Source organism: Ceratotherium simum, chromosome 5, assembly GCF_057802395.1.
Source record: "Ceratotherium simum simum isolate JZ-2026a chromosome 5, ASM5780239v1, whole genome shotgun sequence".
NCBI classification, from domain to species: domain Eukaryota; kingdom Metazoa; phylum Chordata; class Mammalia; order Perissodactyla; family Rhinocerotidae; genus Ceratotherium; species Ceratotherium simum.
In genome coordinates, this window is record NC_141904.1 from 27,157,540 (window position 1) to 27,184,054 (window position 26,515).

At 36.1% G+C, this 26,515-nt stretch overlaps 1 protein-coding gene across 4 annotated transcripts in view; it reads right to left on the reverse strand.

Moving 5' to 3' along the window:
• The window catches only part of ZNF385D (zinc finger protein 385D), an 817,460-nt gene that overhangs the window by 112,727 nt on the left and 678,218 nt on the right, over positions 1-26,515 (reverse strand). For all 4 annotated transcript variants that reach the window (XM_087430608.1, XM_087430607.1, XM_087430609.1 and 1 more), the window contains one exon: positions 136-246. In XM_087430608.1, the coding sequence (XP_087286734.1) occupies positions 136-246 (111 nt within the window). The remainder of the gene's footprint in view (positions 1-135; positions 247-26,515) is intronic.

Here is a 26,515-nt window from a genome sequence, read left to right on the forward strand (position 1 = left end):
GTACATAAGGACTTAAAATGTTATCTTTGAATTGTGACATGCTCAGTCATTGGAGAAAAATGTTTAAAAAATCTCTTCAGCAAGATTAAAATTGCATAATACATTTTTTTAGTGAATACTGAATGATAAACTTACATCGGAATTAAATCTCAACTGGCAAATGTTGCATGATATGATTTGCTTTCTTCGATGAGGAAGAGGAACCCCGAATGTATGATTTATTACAGCTTTCTGAATCGGGTCCATCTGTAATGAGAAAAAAAATACAACAAATAGGAATAAACATTGTCAGTTCCATTGGAATGTTGCCTATTTCATTAAAGAGCCAATCTGCACAGCTTCAATCTACTGCTCACATTATAAAAAACATTTTTATTCTAAGAAACAGCATTTCTACTTTCTTGGAAAATAGACAACAATAAGCTCGAAGCCCAGTATTATAAGGAAATGATAAATGTACCCATTAGAATCTGCATACTAACCGTTTTTCTCATTTAGGATCAACAATTATCTCAGTTTGATAATCCTAAAATATAATTAAAGGTTTATCAAAACTCTAGTTATTGCAAATGCCAGTAATCTTACACAGAAGTGTGTCCATACCATTGCCCCAAAATGGACTTGACGTAGACTTGGTCACACGAGCGGCTCTGAAAATAAATGATGCACCATTATCCAACATTAACCTTATGCTATGCTAGATAACTTTTCTATCTTAAGAATATAGTATACAAATCCTGCTTTCTAAGAATTCAAACATACAGAGCTATGAATTCATTGAACAATCATTTATTGACCACTTAATATATACTGCTATCCTATGGACTTATTATTTGAGGTTCAGAGAGTTTGGGCCAGAGGTCAGTTATCTCTCTCCATCCCATATTCCCAGGACAGGACAAGCAACACCAAAAATAGAGTGTCAGCAATCCAACTCTGATAAAACAATGTCTCCTCACCAAGCTTTGCCCTACAGTCCACATCAGTGGTTCTCAACTGTTAGAATCATATAAAAATTTTGATGAGCTTCTTAATAGTTGTGCAACCTCTTTGTTTATCTGTGTCTATCTCTTAAGGTTGTGATGAGGTTTAAAAGTGATAATTCATAAAATTCACTTAGCAAAGTCAGTGCTGGGCACAGGCATATTAAGAAGTCAATAAATGTTGACGATTATATTTTCTCTATTGCAGCATATGTGAAGATCGTTAACATGAATTGTTGGCATACTACCAATTTCTCATGTAACCAAAAAACATTTCAAAATAATTTAAATGTTATACATATAGCCATTATTTCTGTTGAATGTCTGCAAACTTTAGAACTCTTAACTCTCATCAGATACAAAGTTCTTATAAGAGCCCTCACAATGGGTTGAGACAGCTCAGAGATGCTTTGACACACATAAAAATGCTAAGAATATGTCTGTGAAATGATGCTGTAATATTCAGCTTCTGTGACACGTTGTAGTTTGTTAATTACCCTAAACAAATCATTGATAAATTCCACCTCGTTTTCTGTATTTCAAATCATCACAACCAGTTTACTCATAGGCTCTCTACACTGGTAGGTAGGAAGAAATTTCTGTCTATATTCACAACTCCTATTAAGTTGTCTAGGCACTCTTAAAGTACCGTTCTAAATAATAACAATAATAAAAATAATAGCACTGGGCTTTTATTAAGTGATTTCTATGTGCTAAGCACTAGGCTAGGTAGTTTATACATTAAACAGCTACAACGATCAAGAAGATCTCATGGGTGTAATCATTTTCATCCTCCACCATCACTTTAAATGTTTTACCTGATGTTAATCCTTGCTCAGATTCTGGATAAAATTCAGCTGTCCGTGATTTTTCTGGTCACTTTCAGGTATTAACAAATTCTAGGATCCTCTCCCCCTTTACTAGTGAATTCTACCATGCTTTCTTTCTAACCACTTTTATTCAGATATAATTTACATATAATAAAATTCACGAAAGTTAAGTGTAGAATTTGATAAGATTTGACAAATACATACAGTAACACTAATCATCACGTGGAATACTTCCATTACTTGGAAAAGTTCCCTGCTGCCCCTCTGTGGTCAATCCCTGCCTCCCACCCCCAGCCTCTGAAACCACTGGTCTGCTTTCTATCACTATATTTTTGCCTTTTCTCAAAGTTCGTATAAAGGGAATCATACACTATGTGGTCTTTTGTGTCTGGCATCTTTCATTCAGTATAACGCTTTTAAGACAAATCCATATTGTTGCATGTATCGGTAGCTTATTCCTTTTTGTTGCTGAGTCATATTCCTTTGTATGGATGTACCACAATGTGTCTGTGCATTTGTCAGTTGATGAACATTTGAATTATTTCCAGTAAATTCCATAGTCTTTTCAAGTCTTAATACACAATCTAAAAATCATTCCTAAATTTAGTTCAGGGCTGGCCCCGTGGCTTAGCGTTAAGTGTGCGCGCTCTGGTACTGGCGGCCCGGGTTCGGATCCCGGGCGCGCACCGACGCACTGCTTCTCTGGCCACACTGAGGCCACGTCCCACGTACAGCAACTAGAAGGATGTGCAACTATGACATACAACTATCTACTGGGGCTTTGGGGGGGAAAAAAAGGAGGAGGATTGGCAATAGATGTTAGCTCAGAGCCAGTCTTCCTCAGCAAAAAGAGGAGGATTAGCATGGATGTTAGCTCAGGACTGATCTTCCTCACAAAATAAATAAATAAATAAATAAATAAATAAATAAATAAATAAATAAATTTAGTTCAGCATCTTAATCCAGACATTAAAAATTAATTTAAAATGACAGTCTCTTTTCCTTAGCTTGGATCTCCTGTCAGACAGCAGTACGAAAGTTTACAGAGCATGGTACAGGTTTCTATATATATATATATATATATATATATATATATGGACAGAGAGAGAGAGAGAGAGAGAGAGAGAGGGAGAGTATATACATATATATACTTCTCAAAGTCCCCCACCCCAGCTAAGCTTCCAAACTTCCCTCAACCCCATCTCACTCCTAGCTCCTCAGAACCAAAATGGACAATGCACAAAGCCTGAGAAAGCCAACAGCCACACAAATGTGTGAACCCAGGCTGCTTCGTAGCCTTCATTCTGCTTCCCAGGATCACTCTTATACTACTTTAAACATACCATCACAATCCTTCTATGACAACAATCACAGAGAACACGGGGGGATAATTTCCCTTTCAGCCAACAGCTAAGGAAAATTAAAAGCAGAAAGAGGTCACTGACTTAGAGGTAGTTGTCTCATCATACTATATTGCATCTGTTCTGTGCATAAATGGGGCCCATTTCTATCAGAGAATAAGGTGAATTATGCCTACAACCTATTTAGGAATATTGAAGTTCTCTTATGATAATATCATGAAATAAAAATGAACTACACATTTATATTAAAGATGCTCTCTGACAATAGGCAGTACTGAGTTTTTATCCTATATTGGTGAGCATCATATTATTTTGGTCTTTCAGTAACACTGGTGAAGCAATGAGCACATTCAGTCCAAATTTGTGTAGGAGGTATTTTGGAACTAGACACTTCATGCAAATGTGGCATATTCTCTAGATTTAATTCTTTTGTTTGAATTGAATGATGTTCTCATCACTGTGACTATAAAATCAAATTTCAAAATGCAAAATAGTGTATTCTTCTTCAGAGACAATTTTATTTCCCAGTATACTTAAAAAAAAGCCACTTAACTGAATTATATTTTAAAGATGCATTTCATAATCTATAGCTATACCAACAAAAGTAATTATATTTTATCATTTTAGGACTCTAGTACAACAAAATGACGTTTAATGCCTTTATTAACGAACATAAATCATATTCACCTCTCTAATATATACATCTGTAAATATATGTAAAACCGTTGACAACAAGGAATTATGAAAGGGCAAAAATGTAAATACTAACCAGTTCTGTTGTGAATAGTTAATTAAATGATGCCACATGGTATGTAACTAAAAGTAGCATCTACTATCAACTCAGGGGACACACACACGGCCACTTTGATCATTTTGTCTAAAACATAACATTATTTACCACTATAATCAAATATTTTGTTTAAAAAGAAAGTCATATATGTTGCCTCCCCCCCATGAACCAATAGGTCTGATCCGTCAAAACAATCACATCTTATTGTGTATATGCATATTAATGTTAGGAGTTTTCTAGAAAATCAATCTCAAGAGATACCAATGTGTGTAGGTAAGAAAAGAGGGGTTTGGGGCCAAATTAAGTTGTAGGAAATCTAGGTACTACAGCCTGAACATTCACAGTGCACAACAAAATATTAAATTCTCTGAGATGTCTCACAATAAAAATATCTGTTTTAAATAAATGATTTCTAAAATAATATAACAAAGCTTTTGTTGTTTTCTTTGTTTTTAAATTTAGCATCCTTGTTCAATGCATACATTTTAGAAAACAGCGACCTGGGAAAATAAAATCATTATAAAAATGTGAATAAAACGTAAAGCCTTGAGTACAAAAGTAAAGATATTAAACTAAAAGTGGAACACATAGAAATCGGATCCATAAAAGCTACAATGCATTTCACTTAACCTATGTAGCACTGAATTAAAAACTAAAAGAAATGGTAAACTCTACCATCTTTAAGACATATTTGTCTAATTTCTAAAGAGGAATATTTTGAAAGCTAAAATATTCTCACTACATCATCCAACCCCCCAAAACAAACAAAGTGAAGAATGATACACTGCCTATTGATATGCTTACCCAAACTCTAGACTAAAATTCAATTTCGAACTCAGCCTATGGCCTTATTGAAAGCCAAATGAATATGTTTTTCTTCATTTCAGGCTCAAGGAACTTTGCATTTCTACCTCAGGCCTAGCTTTTCCCTCCCCTCCCCTCTGGGCATTCTGCTAAATTGATTTGTAAATGAGTGTACAAGGGACAGCCACAGGTAGAGCAGCCACTGCTCAAGAGTCCCTGCTCTAGGATGCCTGCTGCATTCCCAGAGAGGATGAAGCTTAACCCTGAGCTTACATGGCCTGCTCTAAGAGACGGCCTCTGTTCCTATTAATATTGTGGCTTTCAGTTTTAAAATCAAAGCATAAGAACTTAAATGCCAGGAAGTTTAGAAGTCCAGAAATATAAAGGCTGTCTCTCTCAGTTGGTATTTCTATGTAACAAAGACCAGCAACAATAACTCTAAAGGTTACACTTATGGGTACTTACTGTGTGTTTTTATGTTTATAGGCATTATTTCTATCCTAACAACTTACTGAGGAGCTCTCGCCCCTTGCCTAACATGACACAACTAATAAATGGCAGAGCCAGCTAAGATCCACTGCCTCCCGCTCTGTCCCCTGCCTCTCACAGGTACCACAATAAAGCTTTGTGATATCCATTATCCTGGATATTCATGACTTCATAGTATTAAGTGACACTGAGTAGAGATCCTGGTGGATTTATTACATCAACTATGAGTTAGTAAAATTTGTGTTTTATTACTTATATTCATACATTAGAAAACATTAATAAAAAATTCCTAATAATCCCACTCCTACAACAAATTTGTCCTTTTGAAACATCTGCAACTTTAGTCCCTTTTATTTAACCTTTTAAATGGACGTATAACTTATTTACAAAAACCTGCACCCATCTTAAGTGTATTATCAGTTAATTTTTTTTACATATGCATACTCTCATGTTATCACCATCCCAATACAGATAGAGAACATTTTAAGCATTTTAGAAGGTTCCCAGTCCTGCTCCTGCCCTATCAATACCCTCCAGTGGTAACCACCATTATGAGATCTATCAACATAGATTATTTTGGCCTGCTTTTATACATCATAAAAATGTAATTATACAGTATTTATTCTTGGGTGTCTGGCTTCTTTCATTTAACATTGTGTCTGTGAGTACTTTGTTCATTTTTCATTGCTATACAGTATTCTATAGTATGACCATACCACAACTGTTTGCCAACTCTACAGTTGGATATTTGAGTTCTTTTCAGTTTGAATCCACTGTGAATAAAGCTACTATAAATATTTGTGAGCACGTATTTTGTTGGATACAGCAGTCATTTCTCTGAGGTATATATCTAGGATTAAATTCCTAAGTTGTAGGATATGCACAGGGTAAGCTTTAATAGGTACTGCCAGACAGTTTTTCAAAATGGTTGTTGCAATACTGCAATGCAATTCTGGCACCAACTGCCCAGAGTTTGTGTAGACTCCACAAGAGTCTAGGTCCCAAGAGCAGAGGTCCCAAAAGATTGTCCTCACATCAGAATCTAGCCACAAGTTCAGAGGTCCCCAAGCCACCTGTACTTCTCAAAACTGGCTACAAATTTGGGGGTTACCATGACCCCTGGGTCATCTCATTAGCATAAACTCAGATGTGATCCAAGCTGTGCGTGCATAGACACTCTTCTCACTCAGGAAATTTCAAGATTTTAGAGGTTACCTCCCAGCAACTGAGGAAAAAAACAGCCAAATTCTTTACTATACAACAGTTGCACATCTTTGTACTTCTGAATGCATAATTTTACATAGCTGTAAGCGTAACAGAATATTTTCTTTAATAATATATCAAAAGAATATTTTCATTTTTCAGTTTTCATATTTGCCAATTAAATGGTGGCATACTATTTCATTAAATTATTGTCCCACAATTTACTTAGCCTATTCTCTATTGTTGGATATTTAGGTTGTCACAATTTTAAACAGCACTGCACAGATCGTCTCTACGGGTGTAACTTTTTATAAGAACCAGAGCATCTTAGAGCTCGGAAGAATCTCAGTGGTCATGTTTTGCCTTCTCATTACCCTGACAAGGCCACTAAAGCCAAGAGAGGTGAAATACTGGTAGCAGAAAATGGACAAGAAACCAACTCGCCACCTCCCAGTTCTAGGTTCTTGCAGCTGTAATATTTGACACTAAATCTAACTTTTACTTTTTCCCTTAAGATAGAAAGTAACAAATGGTTAATATGTAGTCTAAAATGTTGCTGCTTCATTTGCTAGCTTTTTTATTTTAATCTTTCTAAGCCTCTATTTCCTCACCTCTGAAATGGGGTGATAATCACTGTTGAGTTATTGTGAATAATTAATTATGTAAGGTGGATACAGAGCCCAGCCCTGTGTCTGGCACATAGAAAACACTCAATAAATGTAGCTGCTTCTGCCCTTATTATTTTATAGCAATAACAGTAAACATTACTAGTCCTCTCGACAAGCAAAAAACCTAGAAAAAATAGAAAGATGCCTCAAAGTGTCCATGTGATCCAAAATCATTCAAGAAAAGATATATAAATTCAACTACATTAAACTTTAAATTATGTTTGAAGAAAACAACAATAGTAACTTTAAGTGAGCACCTCGATGAGTGAGGCGCTGTCGATAGGGCCTGTATGTCATATCTCATTAGGTCTTCATGAGGTAGTATCCCTACAAGGTAGATATTATTTTTTCCTTTAAAAAATTGTATTTTTAGAGCAGTCTTAGGTTCACAGCAAAATTGAGCAGAAGGCAAGAGACAGTTGTTTTTGCTCCCATTTCACATATGAGAATGTTTAGGTACAGAGACATAAGTTAATTGGATTAGGGCTTCACAGCTAGGAACTTCTAGAGTTGTGATGTGAATTCAGGTCGTCTGACACCACCATCTTTACTCTTAAACACTGTGCTAGATTTTTTTTTTTTTTAGCAGCGACAGAAAAAATAAATATATTTAAACAAAAAAAGATGGGGAGAAAATGTCTGCAATAACTAAATCAATCAAAGATTGTATACTCCGGCTACAAAGAGGAGCTCTGGAAATCACTATGCAAAAGATAAAATATCAGTGACAAAATGGTCAAGACAATTTAAAAGGCAATTTGTAGAGGAGAATATCTGAATGGTCAATTTAAAAAAACGTATTGGTTATTGTGGAAATGAAATTTAAAATAACATGGAGATAGTTTTTACACAGACAGTTGGCAAAAATAAATCTGACAACATTTGAGAAGGATTTGGGAAAAGTGGAGAAGAATTTGGCAGCACCTAGTAAAATTGAAAATCAACTGAACATGTGACCTAAACATTCAACTTCTGGAGAAACTCTGGCTCATAGGCACCACAAGATCATTACAAGGAAGTTCCCTGCAGTTTTGTTGGTATTAGCAAAAATTTCGAAACAATCTAAATGGCCAACAATACGAGAAATGATAAATGGTCATAGAGCTATGAGATGGAATGCCATAAAGAAGCTACAGGGAATTCATTAATATTTCTTTGTCAGCACGGACAGACGAACAATACCAAAAAATACACTAAGGATATCTACAATATGACATCAGACACCAAAAAAAATCATACATGCATAGTCGATAAATAAAATAGGAAGGAAAAATTAGGATAGCACCATTTTATAACTCCTAAAGAAATTATATGTCTAGGAAATGACCTTCAATTACTGCTAATGAAAAAAAAGAGACAACCAGACATCAGGTGTCTCCTGAAGAAGTACAATACCAGCTATGAGGAAGTCTTGTCCAAAATAACAAACCTGAATCTGATCCAGCCTCTAGATGTAATTACCTGTTTGTAGGAAATAGAGGCATGGAAGAACATGTTAAAAGTCTCCACATGGATAAAATCAGCAAATTCCAAACTGTGGGAAATTACAGAACAAATAACGTGCTTTTTTGAACAAATAAATAGCTAGAACATAATAGGGGGAAGACCTATAACTTGAAAGATGCTTAAGAGACATAGAAATCAATTCTGAACAATGGGCTTACAGGATCCTGGCTTTAACAAACCATACAATAAATATTAGGAGACAACTGGAGAAAAATAAAACTGGATATTTATAAGAATAAGGAATTATTTTGGATTTTTAGTGGTGATAATTGTAGTGTGGTTATGTGCTAAAAAATTCATTAGCATCTAGAAATACACAGTAAATATATATACTGAGGAAATGATATTATGACAGAGATTTGCTTCAAAATAATCAAGAGTATTTGGAGGCTAAGTGGGTGGGGACATACATGAAACAAGATTGGTCCTGAGTTGATAATTGCTGAAGCTAGACGATGGCTACGTGGGTTTTCATTAGACGATTCTATTCTCGTACATATTTGCAATATTCCATAATAAAAAAATTAATAATAATCACACATCAAAAAAATCTATACATTGTTTGAGCATGCACATATTTGTCTATAAAAGTATGTGAACTAGAACGGAAATAAAAGCACGTGCCAAACTCAAAAGAGTTGTTGTCCTTTGAGGCTTTAGGATGGGACTAGGATAGTGGCTAAAGAGAACTAGAGCTATATCCATAATGTTTCATTTCTTCTAAAATATGAAACTATTGGAAGCAAAATGACAAAATATTAATAGTAATAAAATTCTGATTGAATATAAGTTTTGTTGTAATATTCACTATACTTTTTTATTTCTTTCAAAAAACCTAAAACTAAAAGTTCATGTGCAAATCATTCAGTAGATCATACATGAGTGAAATAATTTGAGGGATGATGCCTTTATTTTCCTTTCTGTAGGATCTGGGTTGGCAGGGAATTTAAAAAGAATACCAATCACCTAAGACCAAGACACAGATCTGTGTAGGGTAGGGTGGGGTGGGGTGGGATGTCGAATGGGGGTACACATGAAGTCTCATGGTTTCTTTGCTTTTGCTTTTTGCAAAGGACATGCATGAATTCATTCAGCAAATAAATTTATTCAAGTAGAAATAGGCTTATCCCATCAATCTTACGAATTAGGTCAAGCCCAAATCTGCTGACTTGATAAATTCAAGTGGGAAATATAAGTAATATGTGTATAAGTAAATATAAATAAATATAGTAAATATAAGTATAAACATAAATATAGTAAATATAAGTATAAATATAAGTGTATAAGTCACAAAAGTACATTAAGGGCACAGTCAAGTTTTCACTGCACTAAGCTCTCTTTTACCTTCAAGTAAGTACCCCGTGCTTTCTAGTTCATCTTCCCCTGCCTAATGTCTACCCAATTTTCAGGACTCAAATCAGGACTCATCTCTTCTTCCAGAATTCTTAGTTGACCTCCCTCAGATAGGCTGGGTCCTCCCACTCATTCTGCACTACACTCCATCACATCATCTGAAGATATCTCTCACCTTGTTTATCCCTCCCAACAGAAGGTAAAGTCAAGGCAGGGCTGGGTCCCCTTGTTCTTTGTGCCCAGCAATCAGCAGAGTGGCTCCCACTTATCAAGGGCTCAACACATGTCTGTTGAGTTGCTAAATAAATCGAATAATATGGAAGCTCAATATCAAAACATAATATCAGTCTTGGAAGGATATTAACAATAGCAGTGGGAAAACCTAGATTCACAAGGAAACCTTAGGCATAGAGGGTAAAGAGAACATATTAGAAGCAAAGGCATGTGGAAAGTGACTCCATGATATAATATGGGATGCAGGATATAGATTCTGGGAGTAGACTCTACAACTGCAAGCCACCAAGCAAAATCTGCATATAATCTTTTGTCATGTAAGCAATGGGGTAATGGTTGATAGGTTCTCTCATGTACACTCATGTGCTAACATCAGACCATTTTTGCACCAGGCATCTTCCTGGACAAGGGCTAACAGCCACACTGGACTCCTGGTCAGTTAAGGAAAAGCTGATTTTGTTCAGAAAACCAATGCCTGAACTTAAATGAACAAAGGTATTTGGATGCTCTCCAAGTACTCAGAACATGTCCAATGTAAGAGACATTGCACTGTAAGTAGCTTTCTGCTATGGCTATTTTCCCTAACGTTCTATGAGCAGGCTAATAAAGTGAAACATAAGAACTTCAAAGAAAGGGACAGATGAGCTTCAGGGGATCTTAAGACATTATTTTCCTTAGATCATTTACGTGCTCAAGAAAATTGCATTTAACCAATGCACTGTGGCCCTGTCATGTAATGCCCACAGAAACCTGCACTCTGAGATTTTTAAGTGAAATATGGAATTGTTACCAACACAATTTCTTGGTCATGGAAGTTTAATCCTGGGCACAACTTTAGAAATCACCTATTTGTGGTATTTTCAGTGGTAGGAGCTAGGTCTCACCCATATCCATATCCCCTGTGGTTCGCATTCCTTTCCCTGCAACCCAATAAGCACTCAATATATGCTTAAATTTTACTGAAACTTCTCACTTTATAAATGAAAAAAACTATATCCTGAAGAGGAAAAAAGGTCTGAGGAAAAAGGAAGGACAGAAGGTGATTTCATTCCATTGATGGGCTTCCTTTTTCTGCATAGGGATTCTTTTTCTAGCCAAAAGAACATTAGGTTTCTTTAAAAAGAATGAATGTTGCCTGATCGCACTAATATCGCCCTGTGGAGAAGGCTCTAGTGTTGAATTCGGACATGTTAGAAGTCTTGTTATCAGAATTACAGGGATTTATTTTGACTCAAATGTTTTGATCGGAATCCTGTTTCTGGTGAACTTAAATAGCAAAAACTCTTTCAAAGACAATGAACGTCTAGGGTGCCTGCCTGTGCAAGAAGTCAGGCTGCTCAGTGGTCTTCAGGCCTGGTCTCTGAATAAAGTAATTAGATGCACCAATTCCAGAGTTGGGATTCCATTTACACGGAAAGCCCCAGAGAGCATGGCATTATTGATTGAGTAAGAGACGAAATTCCAGAAATCCATTCTACTTCCAGCTATACCAGAAGCTCACAAACACATCTGGTTTTTGGGCAGGTCATTGAAATGTGGGCCAGGTGCTGAAATCTGCTGTAGTCTGAGGTGAAAAGAAAGGTAAGGACAATATACTTTTGTACATAAATCACAAATGGCTAAATTGAAGGAGTTTTCTCTTATTCTGAAATTATGTCCTATGTACTTTCCTGTTGTCAAACTCCTTCTTTTCCAAATCATGGTGCTATTAGATGGATTGATTGATTGATTGATTGATTGATTTATTATGTTCCAGCTTGAAACAATTAAAACATGAAAGTTCTATGTTAATTGGCCTTTTGATATTTCCTTTTTAATATTTTAACCATATATTAATTTCCTGGGGCTGCTGTGACAAAATACTGCAAACTTGGTGACTTAAAACAACAGAAATTCACTATCGCACAGTTCTGGATGCTAGAAGTTCGCAATCAAGTTGTTGGCAAAGCTATGCTTCCTCTGAAACCTGTAAGGAGAATCCTTTCTGACTATTCTTAGCTTCTGGTGTTTTGCTAACAATCTTTGACCTATAGATGTATCATTCCAATCGCCCGTCTTCACATCACATTTTTCCTGCTTGGTCTGTGTTTGTGTCCAAATTTCTCCTTTTTTATAAGGACACCAGTCATATTGGATGTACAGGTACCACTCCCTTGAACTCATTTTAACTTAATTACCTCTGTAAAGAGCCTATTTCCAAATAAGGTCACATTCTGACATACTAGTGGTTAGGATTTCAACACAGCTTTTTCAAGGGGACACAATTCAAACCAATAAACAAATGGAATGGACAATATAAAAATCTAGAAACCACTGTGAAATTTCACTTAGGTGCTAATTCTAGGATTTCTTGGTTAAAGGAAAACAAAAACGAAAATCAGTTTTCTTGTCTTAGTGACTAAAAGGGAAAGTGTGAACAATCAACAGACCACTGAGACCATTCCTTGCCCACCCTTTCCCCAACATGATCAATTTTAGCCTCAAAGAGTTTTGCAATCCCAAGGGTCTGGGAAGAAGAAACAAGTTCAAGAAATTGAAATGTACATAGAGATGAGGAGAACGGAATTGAAAGAAGTAGTGCAAAACTTTATGAGCAAGCCTGCAAATGATTTAGATGAGGTATTTTTGAAATGTCACAAAATGAAAGTTATGAAGTCTATAGAAAAATTGAACAATGGCACATTGATGAGCTCTGTAAGTGATCATACTAACTTTGGTTAAATTAGAAAAGACAAATGTGGGGCTACATGTTTTTGCATTGTACTTTTTTTTTTTTTGTTCCTTTGCTTGTTTATTTGTTTAAATTACCATTTAATGCCCTTGAAGAATATAATGATGCACGGGATGGTTCTTTTTATACAAATTCCATCTGTGTAAGTAATCTATATGATTTCTTCTATCATGAAAATTCCAAGATAACACACATATATGAAATTAAACATGTAAGAATATCCTTGCTTGTTTTTATGTTTAGTTCAAAAATGCAAATATACATATATGTCTGTGCATATGTATGTTTGTGTGTGTGTGTATACATATGCATACATAGTATTTATGTACCAACTTATGTACTAGTATTTATCCACCAATTCCCTACATAACGTCTCTCACTGCTTGGAATTTGGCATGACTCAATTTCTTTTGTTCTGTGTTTGGGCTAGACTTGATAATTTCTTGAAATATTCTACTTCTCCTTACACTGAAGTACTCATTTACTAATTTACACACACATTTCCCCCACCCCTCATATGTGGCTCACGTGATAAGTTTCTCGGAGCCAGTGATGTGGAATTCAAGCCACAAGAGGCATTTCATGCTGGCAAACATTGCCTTCCATGAACTAGCCCAGGCCCACATCACTGTATTCATTTGCATTTCTCTTTGCCTCAGATCTTATGGTCCAGTAATACAAATCTGCTGGCAATTCCTTGCATAATCTGGTATAGTTTATCATCTCCTTATCTTTTGTGAGGCTCTTTCCTTTCTTCTATTTTTATTACTTATATATTACATGTATAATTCCTGCCTATCCCTCCAAATGCTATTTTTTCCAAAACGATCTCCTCTAGTCTCTCAGTAGGCAGGTCCAAATACCCCTCCTCCTAGTCCTCAAACCACTCTATACATTCTTAGCATCACGTCATATACTGTCCACCACTCAAATATTCTGCTTGAGTTCTCCCCTCCCAAAATTGCAAAAGATGTAATAAGTTTATTTATCTTTGAAAAACAAGTGCCTGAGCACAAAAAGTGCTCAAGAAGGGTTTATATTTGAAAAAAGTAATTAGATATGTAAAAGCAGCTGTTCCAGTCAACTGTCAATCATTTCAAGAAGAAAGTGGCTCAAGATATAACTCTTGGTTGAAGCCACGTCATTCAATTTTGTAGAAAAATTGAGTTGTCATCTGAGGCTGATTGTGTTTTGGGGCCTTGATGTAAATATTCAAAATAAACTGCATGTTTAAAAAGTAAAAATAATAATCTGGCTCTTAAAATGCTTGCCATGTGTTTAAGGCAATCGTTCTGAACCCTGGCTGTACACAGGAACCACCCGGGCAACTTGTTAAAGGTACAGAGCCAGGGCGCCAACACAAGGCAAACTCGTTCAAGGTTTAAAAGGCTCCATGCGGATGGCTAAGAAGTACTGGTCAAAAGCTTGGTAATAGAATCAACTTCCTATGATTAAAATGTTTCCACCAGATGTTTCCAGGAACCCAATATCTTCTTTTCCACCAATAAATGATTCTTAGACAAATAATCCTATAAAGGATGTGGTATTATCCTCATTTTACAGAAATGGAAACTGAGGAATGGCCAGGACAAATGATTTGCCATGGTAACTGATATATTACCAGGCAGCGCCAAGATTTAAATCCAGGTTTGTTAAAATCCAGGGATCTGCCTACACATCACAGTGACTCGCCAACATGTGTAGCAGCTCAACAACCTTCTGAACTCAATTTAAAAACTGGATCTGAATCTGGGTTTCTTAGGAATTGGCAAACCCAGGCAGAAACACATACACATTAAAAAAAAAAAAAAAAAAAAAACTGATGAAGAAAACTAAACCAGAACAACTTGAAATAGGCGAGGGCTATTATAAAGTATTTCTAACAACTGACTGACTTGCTTTTATTACACTGTGGGCTATTTTAATCCCCAAAGTGTTGCTAACGCACTGCTTCACTTCTCTCCATATCTTTCTCTACTCTGCCTGTTTTTCACTTCCCAATCTTTTTTAAGGACTTAAGGTAAAGAAACTAATGTAAAGTTGAACTGTAGTTAGAAGCTTGAATTAGATATAATGAAGGACAAGTGGTCAGCAAGATGTTCTCAACTGTGGAGGTCAAGGAAGAATGAAGCTGAGGTTATCCGGCACTGCCAGAAATCCTAAAGAGCAAATCCACCTGAAGCCAAAGTCAAGGTAACCCAATACCTAAGAACCTGTCTTAACCATGAAGGTACAGTTTCATTTTGTTTGTATTTTAAACACTTCTGGTGTCCACCCTATAGAAACACATGTACAAATTTTTGAAAAACCCCAAATACTGTGCTGTTGGACTATTGGTGGCTTACTGTATAAATTACAGCATAAACTGTATAAACTAAAATGTAAATCTTAACCATTTAAACCACTCTTCACATGGTGCGAAGGGGTTTGCACATCTCAAATGGATTCCCATGAGCACTCACATTGAGAACCACTGACTGAAGAGATTATTTGTTTGTTGGAACACTACCTTATACGTTTTGTATTTCCCATGCACTTCAACTCTTCCTCCACAGGGACTCTCGGAATATATTGTGCTATAATTCATTTCTGTTTTTGTTTATTTTATCAAGTAATGCACACATGGTAACAAATCAAATAGTACAAAAGAGCTTCAGATGGAAAGCAAAATTTTCCTACTCTAACTTTCCCAACCCAGAAGTAAATGCTTGAAATGTTTATTATTATTATTATTTTCTGCCAGTTGACACCATAGCTCTAAACAACATTCTAATATATTTATATCTCTGGACACTAATAAAGATGAGAATTTAACATGTATACAACATCACACTTTCTTTTTCTTTCTTTCTACATTCCTTTACATAACCTTTTGAAGTTTTATTAATTAGAATATTCTATTATTTTACAACTATACTTAACATGGCTCCACTGTTATGTTTGGTTCCATTAACTTGAGTCAGGATCTCAAATTCCCTGTTTGAAGTTACTCATTTTCTTATATCTTTTCTCCCTCAATTTCCAATTTCCAAATTTTCTCAACTACACTTACACTTTTAAATGTTCAAAATTTTCTAACTGAGATATTTTGTCCTTTAACTACAACTCATTCTTCTAGGCTTTGCTCAAAGATGACTATAAAATTTAAAAGCTAATAAAAAACATCATTGTTTTGACTTCATTGGTTTTTTTGTCTGTTGACCAGGTAATGCGATAGGATTTGATTTATTTCTCTGTGGTTCCAATGCTACAAATCTTGGTCCATTCAAGAGAGAATTTTTTTTATCTGCAAGCAAAGTAGCGTCTACTTTCTTATCATCCATCAATTGCTTGAACTTCAGTCTTATTTTTGACTGTTATGTATATAAAACATATTTTTCTATTGTTTCTTTTTGCCTTCCTTTTTCTCTTAATGTGTTTTTTTTCTTAATTTAAGATAAATTTTCCTCTTCTCAATCAGTCTCCATGTTTCCAGTCCCACCAGTGCCTCACTTTCTGCTTTATTCACTCACCATTATACCTGCAGACCCCAATTCCAGACCTTCTCCAAGGTTCTGACTTTATACTGTTCTCTATTTTCTTTTCTGTGCGCTTCCTCCACCATCGGGCTTTGAAATGTTTAAACCTTCATCTGCTGCTGACACAAAATACCTTTGTCCTTTTGCAGCTATGTCTCCTTTTGTATTTCTTTAGATTTATCTCAAGGAAATTTTGGGAGAAAAGAAATTGTATTCATATGATCTTTGTCCTCATTTGAAATAAAACTAGAAGTTATTATGTGTTTTAAATCACGAATCTGAAGAAAGGTAACCTTGGCTCCTAAAAATATACATTGGTCTAAAATATTTGATATTTGATGTCAATAAATTATAGTTTGCAGGTAAAGGATTATTGTTGCTTGTATTTGATCAGAAAAACTACTCCATTTAAATAATCACCCTTCTAAACAATATTTTAACCTCAAGAATATGATTTAGGATCATGTCACTTCCTCTTAAATCTTCTGGGAACTCTTAGTGAAAATTGCTTTCCTCTACTTCTTAGAATATGTAATTCCTTCCAACATGGAAATAATACATGATAGCTAAAAATTACATTTTCATCCTTTCTCTGTTGCTGAATTTATTTGTATTTTAAGTGAACTTTCCAAAAATCTTTCTTGGTAACAATTTGCATTTTGTAAGGAATTCTTGGCTAAAAAAAAACAAACATAAAAAAGGCAATAACAATGAAGAAAATGTACTAGTACTACAGATTTACGCTAATTACCTGGCAAAATAATCTGGCTGCCTGAGCACCTCTGGGATGGCAATATTAACTCTTAAGAAAAACACATCACAGATCAAGTGTAAGGCTGCTAAGCTGAATTTCAAACAATTCCAAAACATTAAACAGGAAAAGACTATGTACTGCATGACATAGCTTGGCAAGAGTTCCTGTAACCATTTGCACTTTATCACATAAATCCACACAGGAATAAAATAAAGACAACACAGGGTTCTAAAAGGCAGTGAAGGGGATAGCTGAGCATTGGAAAATGGAGAGACAAAATTGGTCTAAAGAAATAAGGTATCTTGGAACACAAATCTTGTGGAGGATAGAGTTGGATTTACATTCAAGAACGGTCCCCTACTAATTTTTTGAACTTGAGAAAGAGTACTGGGAGGATTAAATGTGATAATATATGCAAGGCACTTGAAACAGAGCCAGGCATGTTTAGGATTCATAATGATATTGTGGTTTACAGACATCATTATCCTCTAGATATTGAAGGCCAAATGAGTGGGAGAAATAACAACTCCTATGCTGTTTTTCCAGGGCTTAAGATCATTCCTAAAATATAGAATTACTAAAAAATAGTCTGTATTGATTGTTGAGAGGTTAGTGAATATGATAGCAAACTGAAAGCAATGAATTAAAGACAAATTTCAAGGGTTGATCAGTTTGATAAGGTTTTAAGGAAGAACTTGAACATGTAAACTGACCACGTAGGCTCGCAAGAAGGATGGCATTCGATCAGTGTTGAGAGGGAAGGATGCCCTGTGAAGTAGACAGATGTTTTCTGGATCTCTGTGGATTTTTATCTGAGGGAGGATATGTAATCTAACTGCTGGGGCAGACACAATACTGAAAAAATAATGGTTCTGATCTCCAGAACTTAGAATAATTAAAGTTAGAGAAACATAAATAAATTTTAGTCCAAATTAGCAAGTGTTGAAATAAAGATATAAGCAAAGTGTCATGGAAAAAGAGGAGAGGAGGCAGTTAGTGTGGGGATGTCCTGGAAGACATCATATGAACGACCCTATTTGGGCTGAAGGAGTAGGAATTATTTAGATGGAAATGACAATTACAAAAGAAATAGCCCATGTAAAGGTATAAAAGAATGTGATGTTGTCAGTAAACATTTAACATTTAGGTATGAATGGAGAACAGTGTGAGTGGAAGAGACGAATGTGGCAAGGTAAACTGGGGCATGTAAGTACATAACGTGTATGCTATGTTAATGAGTTTGGACTTTTGTCCTTTGAGGGATGTTAAGCTATAAGAAAACATTCAACTCAAAAGTATATGTAACAACATTTGTATTTTTAGAAAATAATTTAGACAAGCACCTGAAGGGAGAAAAATCAATCTGGAGTCAGGAAGACAAATCAGGAGGCTGCTGCAGTAGTCCACTGAAAAATACAGGTCATAATTCAGCCAGTAGCGACTGGCAGATTGAGGGAGAGATTGGGGAGATTTTTAGGAGACAGGCTTTTAAGGCAGCATTATCTATCTGAAATAAAGCCCAAGGAAGACTGATTCTTCTCATCTGGATAACCGAATGGACAGTGACAACATTGATCATCACATGAATAAAGGAAAAATGGCAAATTTCAGAAGGGTGTGTGTGTAGGTGTATGTATAGGTAGGGGAATTAATGAGTTCATTATTGGGAACATTAAATTTTATGTGCTAACAACAGCTTTTATGAGATATGTAGCATGTATGTGGGAAATGAGAAATAAGTCCCAGGAGTTTAAAAGTGTGTTCAGTGTTGAAGTTACGAATTTAATAAATCTTGGTGTCATTGAAGACATAGGAGTGGATGATATGGAATAGACTTTTGAGTAAGTGAGAAGAAAGGAGACTGCAAAGAGATTCCTGGGTGAGCACTGATGTTTCTGGGGATGGCAGAGGGAAAAGATCCAGCAAAGGAGTCTGAAGAGATGAGAGTTGGAGGAGAAATAGGAGAGAATGGAACACTAGTATCTAAGAAAGAGGATCCAGAAGGAAGGAATTATCATGCAGGCCAATTTCTGTGTAATTTTTGAAGACTTAACTGAAAGTATATTCTATTATCTCCTTTGGATAACCAATTTTAATGCCTAAAAGCTTATAGTGCCTATATTCTACATGGTAGGCACTGTGACTGAGTCTGGTGACACAAAGACAAGATCAAGTCTGTGGTCTCAACAAATGTACAATCCAATGGGGAAGACAGAGAATGTAGAGATAATCACAGCACAAGACAATATTATGATAATTGCTGTAAAAAAGAGTCATAGTGAGAAACATAAGGGAGAAACTAATGAATTTTGTTGGGGATGGGTCATATAAGGCTTCATAGTGGGAGAAAAGTTGCAAGTTAAGAGCAAAGTGTTTTTCTTCTTAAGCTTTCTCAGTAGTTTTAATTAGGTTCTTCTTTTTAGATTCTCATCTCTTAGTTAAATGGAAATTTTCTGATGAATTACAATTACTAGCTTCTTTCAAAATTTTACCTTTATTCAAAAATCCATGATATTTTATGATTTAATTTTTAGAATGCATAGTGTCAATGTTTAGTTAAAGATAGGGACATCCTGATTTAATTGAAGAATATATGAATAACTTAACTGTGTCTGCAAGAATAATAAGACCTTATCAAACAGTAAAGAAATGTATAGAGATAATTTTTAAAATATACTGCAAGACATCAAAGAAGAACTAAATAAATGAGAAATATATCATATTTATGGATAGTAAGATTCGAAATAATAAAAATGTCTCTTTGATCTTTCCAAACCAAACTATAGAGTCATTGCAATGTGAATCAAATAGCTGTGAGGTTTTTTTGTGGGACCTGATAAGATAATTCTAGAATTGACATGGGAGAGGAAATTATCAAGAATAAACAAACCATGCTTAAAGAATGAGAACATGGAGCCGGCCCCGCGGCTTAGCAGTTAAGTGCGCGCGCTCTGCTACGGGCGGCCTGGCGGCCGGGGGTTTGGATCCCCACACACTGCTTCTCCGGCCATGCAGAGGCCGCGTCCCACATACAGCAAGTAGAAGGATGTGCAACTATGACATACAACTATCTACTGGGGCTTTGGGGATAAATAGGGGGAAAAAAAAGGAGGAGGATTGACAATAGATGTTAGCACAGGGCTGGTCTTCCTCAGCAAAAAGAGGAGGATTAGCACGGATATTAGCTCAGGGCTGATCTTCCTAAAAAAAAAGAAAAAGAATGAGAACATGGAAAGGCCATGTCCTATCAGACATCAAACTTTATTATAAAGCTATACATTAAGATAATGGTACTCACCCAGAGAACAAGAAATAGAGCAATGAAACGGGTCTGAAGCCCATGAAGAGATCCATTCTCAAAATGTAATATGCTCATTCATCCACTCATTCAGTATGTATTCCTGAGTGCTGCTTATGTGCCAGGTATTTTCCAGGTGCTGGGGTTCCAGCAGTAAACAAAACAGACAAAAACCCTTCTCTTCCTTATGCTCATGTTATAGTGGAGGAAATAAATAATAAAATAAATATGATAAAATATATACAAATTCAAATAGTCATATAAGAGTGATGGAGAAAAAGAAATCAGGGAAGAGAGATTGAATAAGTTTGGGGAAGTGCTGAATTTTAAATAGAAATGGATGTGGTTTCTCTGAAAAGTGACTTTAGAGAAAAAGCCTGAAGGAGGTGAGGAAGGGAGCATGTGACCACCTGAGGGAAGAAGACTTTAGGCAGAGGGCAAAGCAAGTGCAAAGACCCTGAAGCAGGAGTATACCTGAGGCAGCTATGTCATTGTCATTTGGTGGAGACAGAAATGACAAATCAATGAATGAGCTGGGACGTTTGTTTACTCTTATGGGAAAAAATGCAACTGGATTTATAGTTCATATCATAAACAAAAACTAATTCCCAGTAGATTATAGTCTTAAATGTGAAAGGCAAAACTTGACCTTTTAGAAGACAAGGAGAATATTTTAATGGCCTTAAGGTAGGAAAATTTTTTTACTTAAGACAAAACAAAGGTTCAAACAACTTTGAAACTAAGAATATTTGTTCATCAAAACTCACTGCAAAGAGAGCAAAAAGATACGTTACAAATCTGACAAAGGATTAATATCCTTAATATATAAAGAACTCCAACAATGTAGTAAGAAGAAGTCATAACCTAACAGAAAATGGACATTTCACACAAAAGGAAAAATAAATAGCTAATAAACATATTAAAAACTGATCAATCTTGTTATTAATCAGGGAAATTTTTGAAAACACAAAATTATTTTAGGATTCTATTTTTTATCCAACAGATTGACACAACTTGTTTAAAAGGTACAACAGCACCAATGATTGGCAAAGATGTACAACAAAGAGAACTCTTATGCACCCAAATGGGAGTGAACACTGGTATCACTTTTTGGAAACTTCTACTGAAGTTAAGATCCTAGTATTGTAAGAACCAGCGTTCCATTCCTAGACAATAGACTCTAGAGAAACTCAAGTGGCTGTCCACAAACAGGCATGTGCAAGAGCATTAACGGTAGGTCTTTATAACAGTGAAAACACGGACCCAGATATCCATCTGTAATAGAACAGACCTACACTCGATGGTTTATTTGTACAATGCATTAGCCATGCAGCACAAAAAGAAATGAAGTATAGCTAAACCTGTCAACATGGATGAACCTCAGACACATAGGACTGAGTGGAAAAATAAATGACAGAGAAGGTACATGTGTGTCCCTCCTCATACAGATATGATATTTCTGTGATGTCAAAAAATAACCAAAACTAAATAATCCTTTACTTAAGAGTATAGCCTTAGGGACTAAAACAACAAAGAAAAACCAGAATGATGAATAAATCATTTTGGATAGTGGTTACCTCTGACAAAAGGATGTGATCAGCAGGGAGAAGAACAAATTATTTTAAAAGTTAATGTTCAACTTCCTAAACTGGATAGGAGGTATACGATGTTTATATTACAGTGTGCATTATAATTTATATATATAGCACATAGATTTGTAGACAGCAAACATTTCATTAAGAAAAGCAAAAGAGAGTTTATGAAATGTTTAAGAAGAAATGTCCAAAAAAATGCACTATGAAAAAATGAATTACATTGCTTTTGTCTATTGAATTTTTATCCTGGAGAATTCCTGAAAAATAGCCCAAACTACCAGGAATCTAAGATAATTTAAATTAACTTAATGGAGGTAGTGATTATTTCTTCTGTTTCTCCTCCTCTTTCTTCATTTGGTGGCGGGAGAGAAGCAGGGAATAGAAGGAAAGCAGCATCAGTGGTGTACTGGAGTCCCTCACAAGTCTAGAATGATTCTGTCTCTCTATCTAATCAGGAGAAAACCAAAATATTCAAATGAGTCTCAACTCCATTATATTTTTTAGAAAGTAAATTAAAATTTTGAATATGTATACAGCATCTTAAAATCACATGCTAGACATGGCAACTCAGAAAAATAAGTATAAAAATATGTTTCTTGAGTTTCTCCACATCCTCTTTGAATTAAATTGTAATAAACTGAAATTCCAGATTATAAATTTCTCTTTTTTTACAAGTGACCCTTTGCCTTCTCAATAAACAAAGCTGTTTTACAGTGTTCTCTTTTACCTAACCAAAAGGAAATGAAGAGTCTGTTTGTTCCTATATTACTTCAATACTTCTTGGTGGGGGGTGGGTGGGTGGGGAATCACTGAATGGTTATTGAAATAGTATGATGTGAAAGAAATTTAATAGATTTCCAAAATCATTATTCACCCAGACTTACCTTTAATGAGTTGATTACATGATTAAATACTATGATAATCAAGGTCTAGTTTTAAAAGCCAACAATATTAAGTCTAATAACATAAATTAACTTAGTAGGTACTCATAAATGTTTACTACGCTGTCCTCACATAGAGAAAACACACAGTTAATTTAGTATGCATTAACCTAGTCTTAGGGTCACACCCTGAACCCTGATTTGCCAGGACCTTCCCTGCCTCTGAAATCTTAAATGCATCATTCACTCCGTCCACAAACTTCAAGTTCTACTCTATTTTTTTCTCACTGTATTCTGTTTTGAACTTCCTTCAGAACCCTAGCTCTTTCTAGGGTTATAATTCCTTCTCCAATATCTAGCCTAGAAACCTTTCATATTAATGGTTTTCATGCCTCCATTGTTCCACTATACTTCCATCACCTTTTTTCTTAAAAATTCCCAAGATAGATCAACCAAGCATCTGAAGCCTTAGTTCTTTTGATTATTACTGTTTATCTTTACCAGCTGCTCACCCTGATACTCCTTGCAGTATCAACTTGTAATTCTTACTAGTGGTGAGATGTTACACAAGTTAATTAATCTCTTTAAGGCTTCGTATTTATAACTAAGATAACATGTGACTTACAGGTATGTTACAGGAGATCAATTGAGATTACATTTGCAAAGAACTTAATTAGTATATTTTCTGACATATAAGAAATTCTCATAAATTCTCGTAACTTACTGTTGTTAGCAGTTTTCTTGTCTTACCTGAGACAAATGAACCTCTTGTAGATTTTCTGCTTGATTTCCACACTCTTGCTAATTCTCTGTAAATTCTATTACGAGATCATGTTCCCTTAAATGATACCATTCTCCAGTATTCCATCTCTATTCCAGTGTGATGACATTTATCTATTATGATTTAGTGTCCTTATGAAAGGATACTACTTTTAAACTTATATACAAACATCAAGAGAAACAAGTTAATGATTGCCATAGATGGCAATATATTCATGAGTCTTGTATTTCCCCTCTTCTAACCGTGTCCTCTATAATAGGATTTCTATTTCTCATAAGCCTTCCCTCTTTCATAATTCAGTCTTCATGGCAAAAACCAATTATTGCATTATGTGCTCTTTTCTGCTCTTTGAGGGAGAAAAAACTTTAAAAAAAAAATGTAAAACTTTGGTTTGCTTAAATTCCTGTTCTCAAATCAGATCTTTTAGATGTGAAAAGAATGGCAATTCCTATTTTAAGATTTCAAATCCAGCAACAGGTATTTTTCAAGAGTAAAACCTATTGCATTTTCTTCTAAGCAGAAAGCAGTTAGAATCTGTCAATCAAAGTACAAAACTTCCACAGGGGAAAATCATTCTAGAACATAAAGCCATTCGTTGATCTAAATCAAACGAAAAGGTCTTAGGCAGGCCTTTTTCTTAACGTGCTCTATTCCCTACTCTGGCTAAGAGACGACAAGGGCTGAAATATGGCCTGCAGAGCAAGCTCCTGACTTACTGTGAAACGACACCATGTGTGGCAGATCCTCATGTGACCTCAGAGTGTTCCCTGCACATCTACAGCCACCAGAGAATAATAGCCCCCGGTCACAGAATGCCTTTTCCCCCTGCTGCTGGGTAGCATGCTTCTGCTCTCCCATCTTTTCTGGCTACTGCCAACTGGTCCTGATTGAGATATAGTAACCCAATTCCAATTCTCATTTTGCAGTGGGGTTACTCTGGTTATCTCTCTTTAAAGGAAGGACTGGTAGGCTAGGGGTGGGGGTGTTATGACCAAGGGTCTGGCTTTTCTCCACCCTCCCCTATCCACCCCCTAGTGGTGGTGGATAGAACACCTGCTCCAAGGGCGGTGTTCTTAGCAATGTTTATGGCTTCCCTTCCATCACCTCACTTTCCAGACAAATCTTCTGTCTTGCTCTCCTCACCCTTGGATTAGACCCAGCTCTGGGCCAAAACACCCAAAACAACTTCTGAAATGTAAATGACTCTTACTCCATCCTTTGTGGAAAAAGTTGTATCTTTTCTCTGAGTTTAATTGAAAAAAAGAAGGATGAAGTGGGCCGGCCCCGTGGCATAGTGGCTAAGTGCACACACTCCACTGCTGGCGGTCCGGGTTTGGATCCCGTGTGTGCACCAATGCACCGCTTGTCAGGCTATGTTGTGGTGGCGTCCCATATAAAGTGGAGGAAGATGGGCACAGATGTTAGCCCAGAGCCAGTCTTCCTCAGCAAAAAGAGGAGGATTGGCATGGATGTTAGCTCAGGGCTGATCTTCCTCACAAAAAAAAATAATAATAATAATATTAAAAAAAGAATAAAAGAAGGATGGGAAAGGGGCAGCTAAGTAAAGCAGACCCTTTTTGCCATCTCTTGCTTATAGTATTAGTAGTAAATCTTTCTTTCTAAATACAACTCCACTCCACTCCAAAAATATGTGCACGCACACACACATGCACACATGTACACACAATGCATTTTAAAAACTTGAAAAGGGCTTATTTTTAATTCTGGGTCCCTAGGAATAAATTATAGACTTTGTTTAAAATTACAGTGGACAACAGGAAGGAAAATGTGATTTGAAAACATTGGCAATGAAAAGAGAGAGGCCGAAAGATAAGCTAATCCCAAAAATCTGCAGAAAAAAGAGGGAAAAAAGAGGCCTTAAACGAGAAAACAAAAGAAAAGAGCCAGGACACCGGCCAGAGCCAAGAGGCTTTCTGATGGGTTTATCCTGCCATAAGACCTACCCCCACCACTGCTTACTGTCTAAATCCTGGCTTCCCAGTTTAGAGCTTAACCGGCAGGGGAGTGGACATGAAATAGTTAAAGCAGTACAACTCCAAAGAGACAGAAAACATAGCTTTTCCCTAGAGCTGCTGTCCCAGAAGAATGTTGGGAATGGAAGATAAGAAGCAACTTGAGCAGATAGGCCTTTTGCGTGATGGGGTAGGTTCATTCGAGCAATGCTCAAAAGTTGTTCTTTTTATCAATTAAAACCATAGGGGTTTTTGTGTAATACTTCACACCAGAACTACCAAGACCATTGAGTTACCTTACAGTGTGTATTTGTCCTCTGGATTTCCCGTGATTGTAGCATCTTCATGAAAATGTGGAATGACAATTAGGACCAGAGCTAGCTAACAGATGAAATCTGCGTACCTTTATTTTAGAACAGCCCTGCCTTAGGTCTGGTTTCCCAGAAGCAGAGATAAAGATACACTGTACAAATGATTTTTAATAACATGCTCCTAGGAGAGACCAGTAAACTTGTGGAGGAAACAGGACAGGGAGAGGGAAGAAGCCAATCAATGGTGTGATTTCAGGCCCTGCCTATGGAGAATGACTTCAGCCTGGTCCTACAGGGGTGTCTGGAGTGTAGGCTATGCCACAGTTTGTAAGGGAGCTAGGCTTGCATATTCCCACATCTGCCAATCACTGCTAAGGACCTCCCAAGGGCATCTTAAACTTCCAGAGTCTTCTGGTTCTCTGCCTGGGTTGGCAATGTGGCTCTAGTAGTCC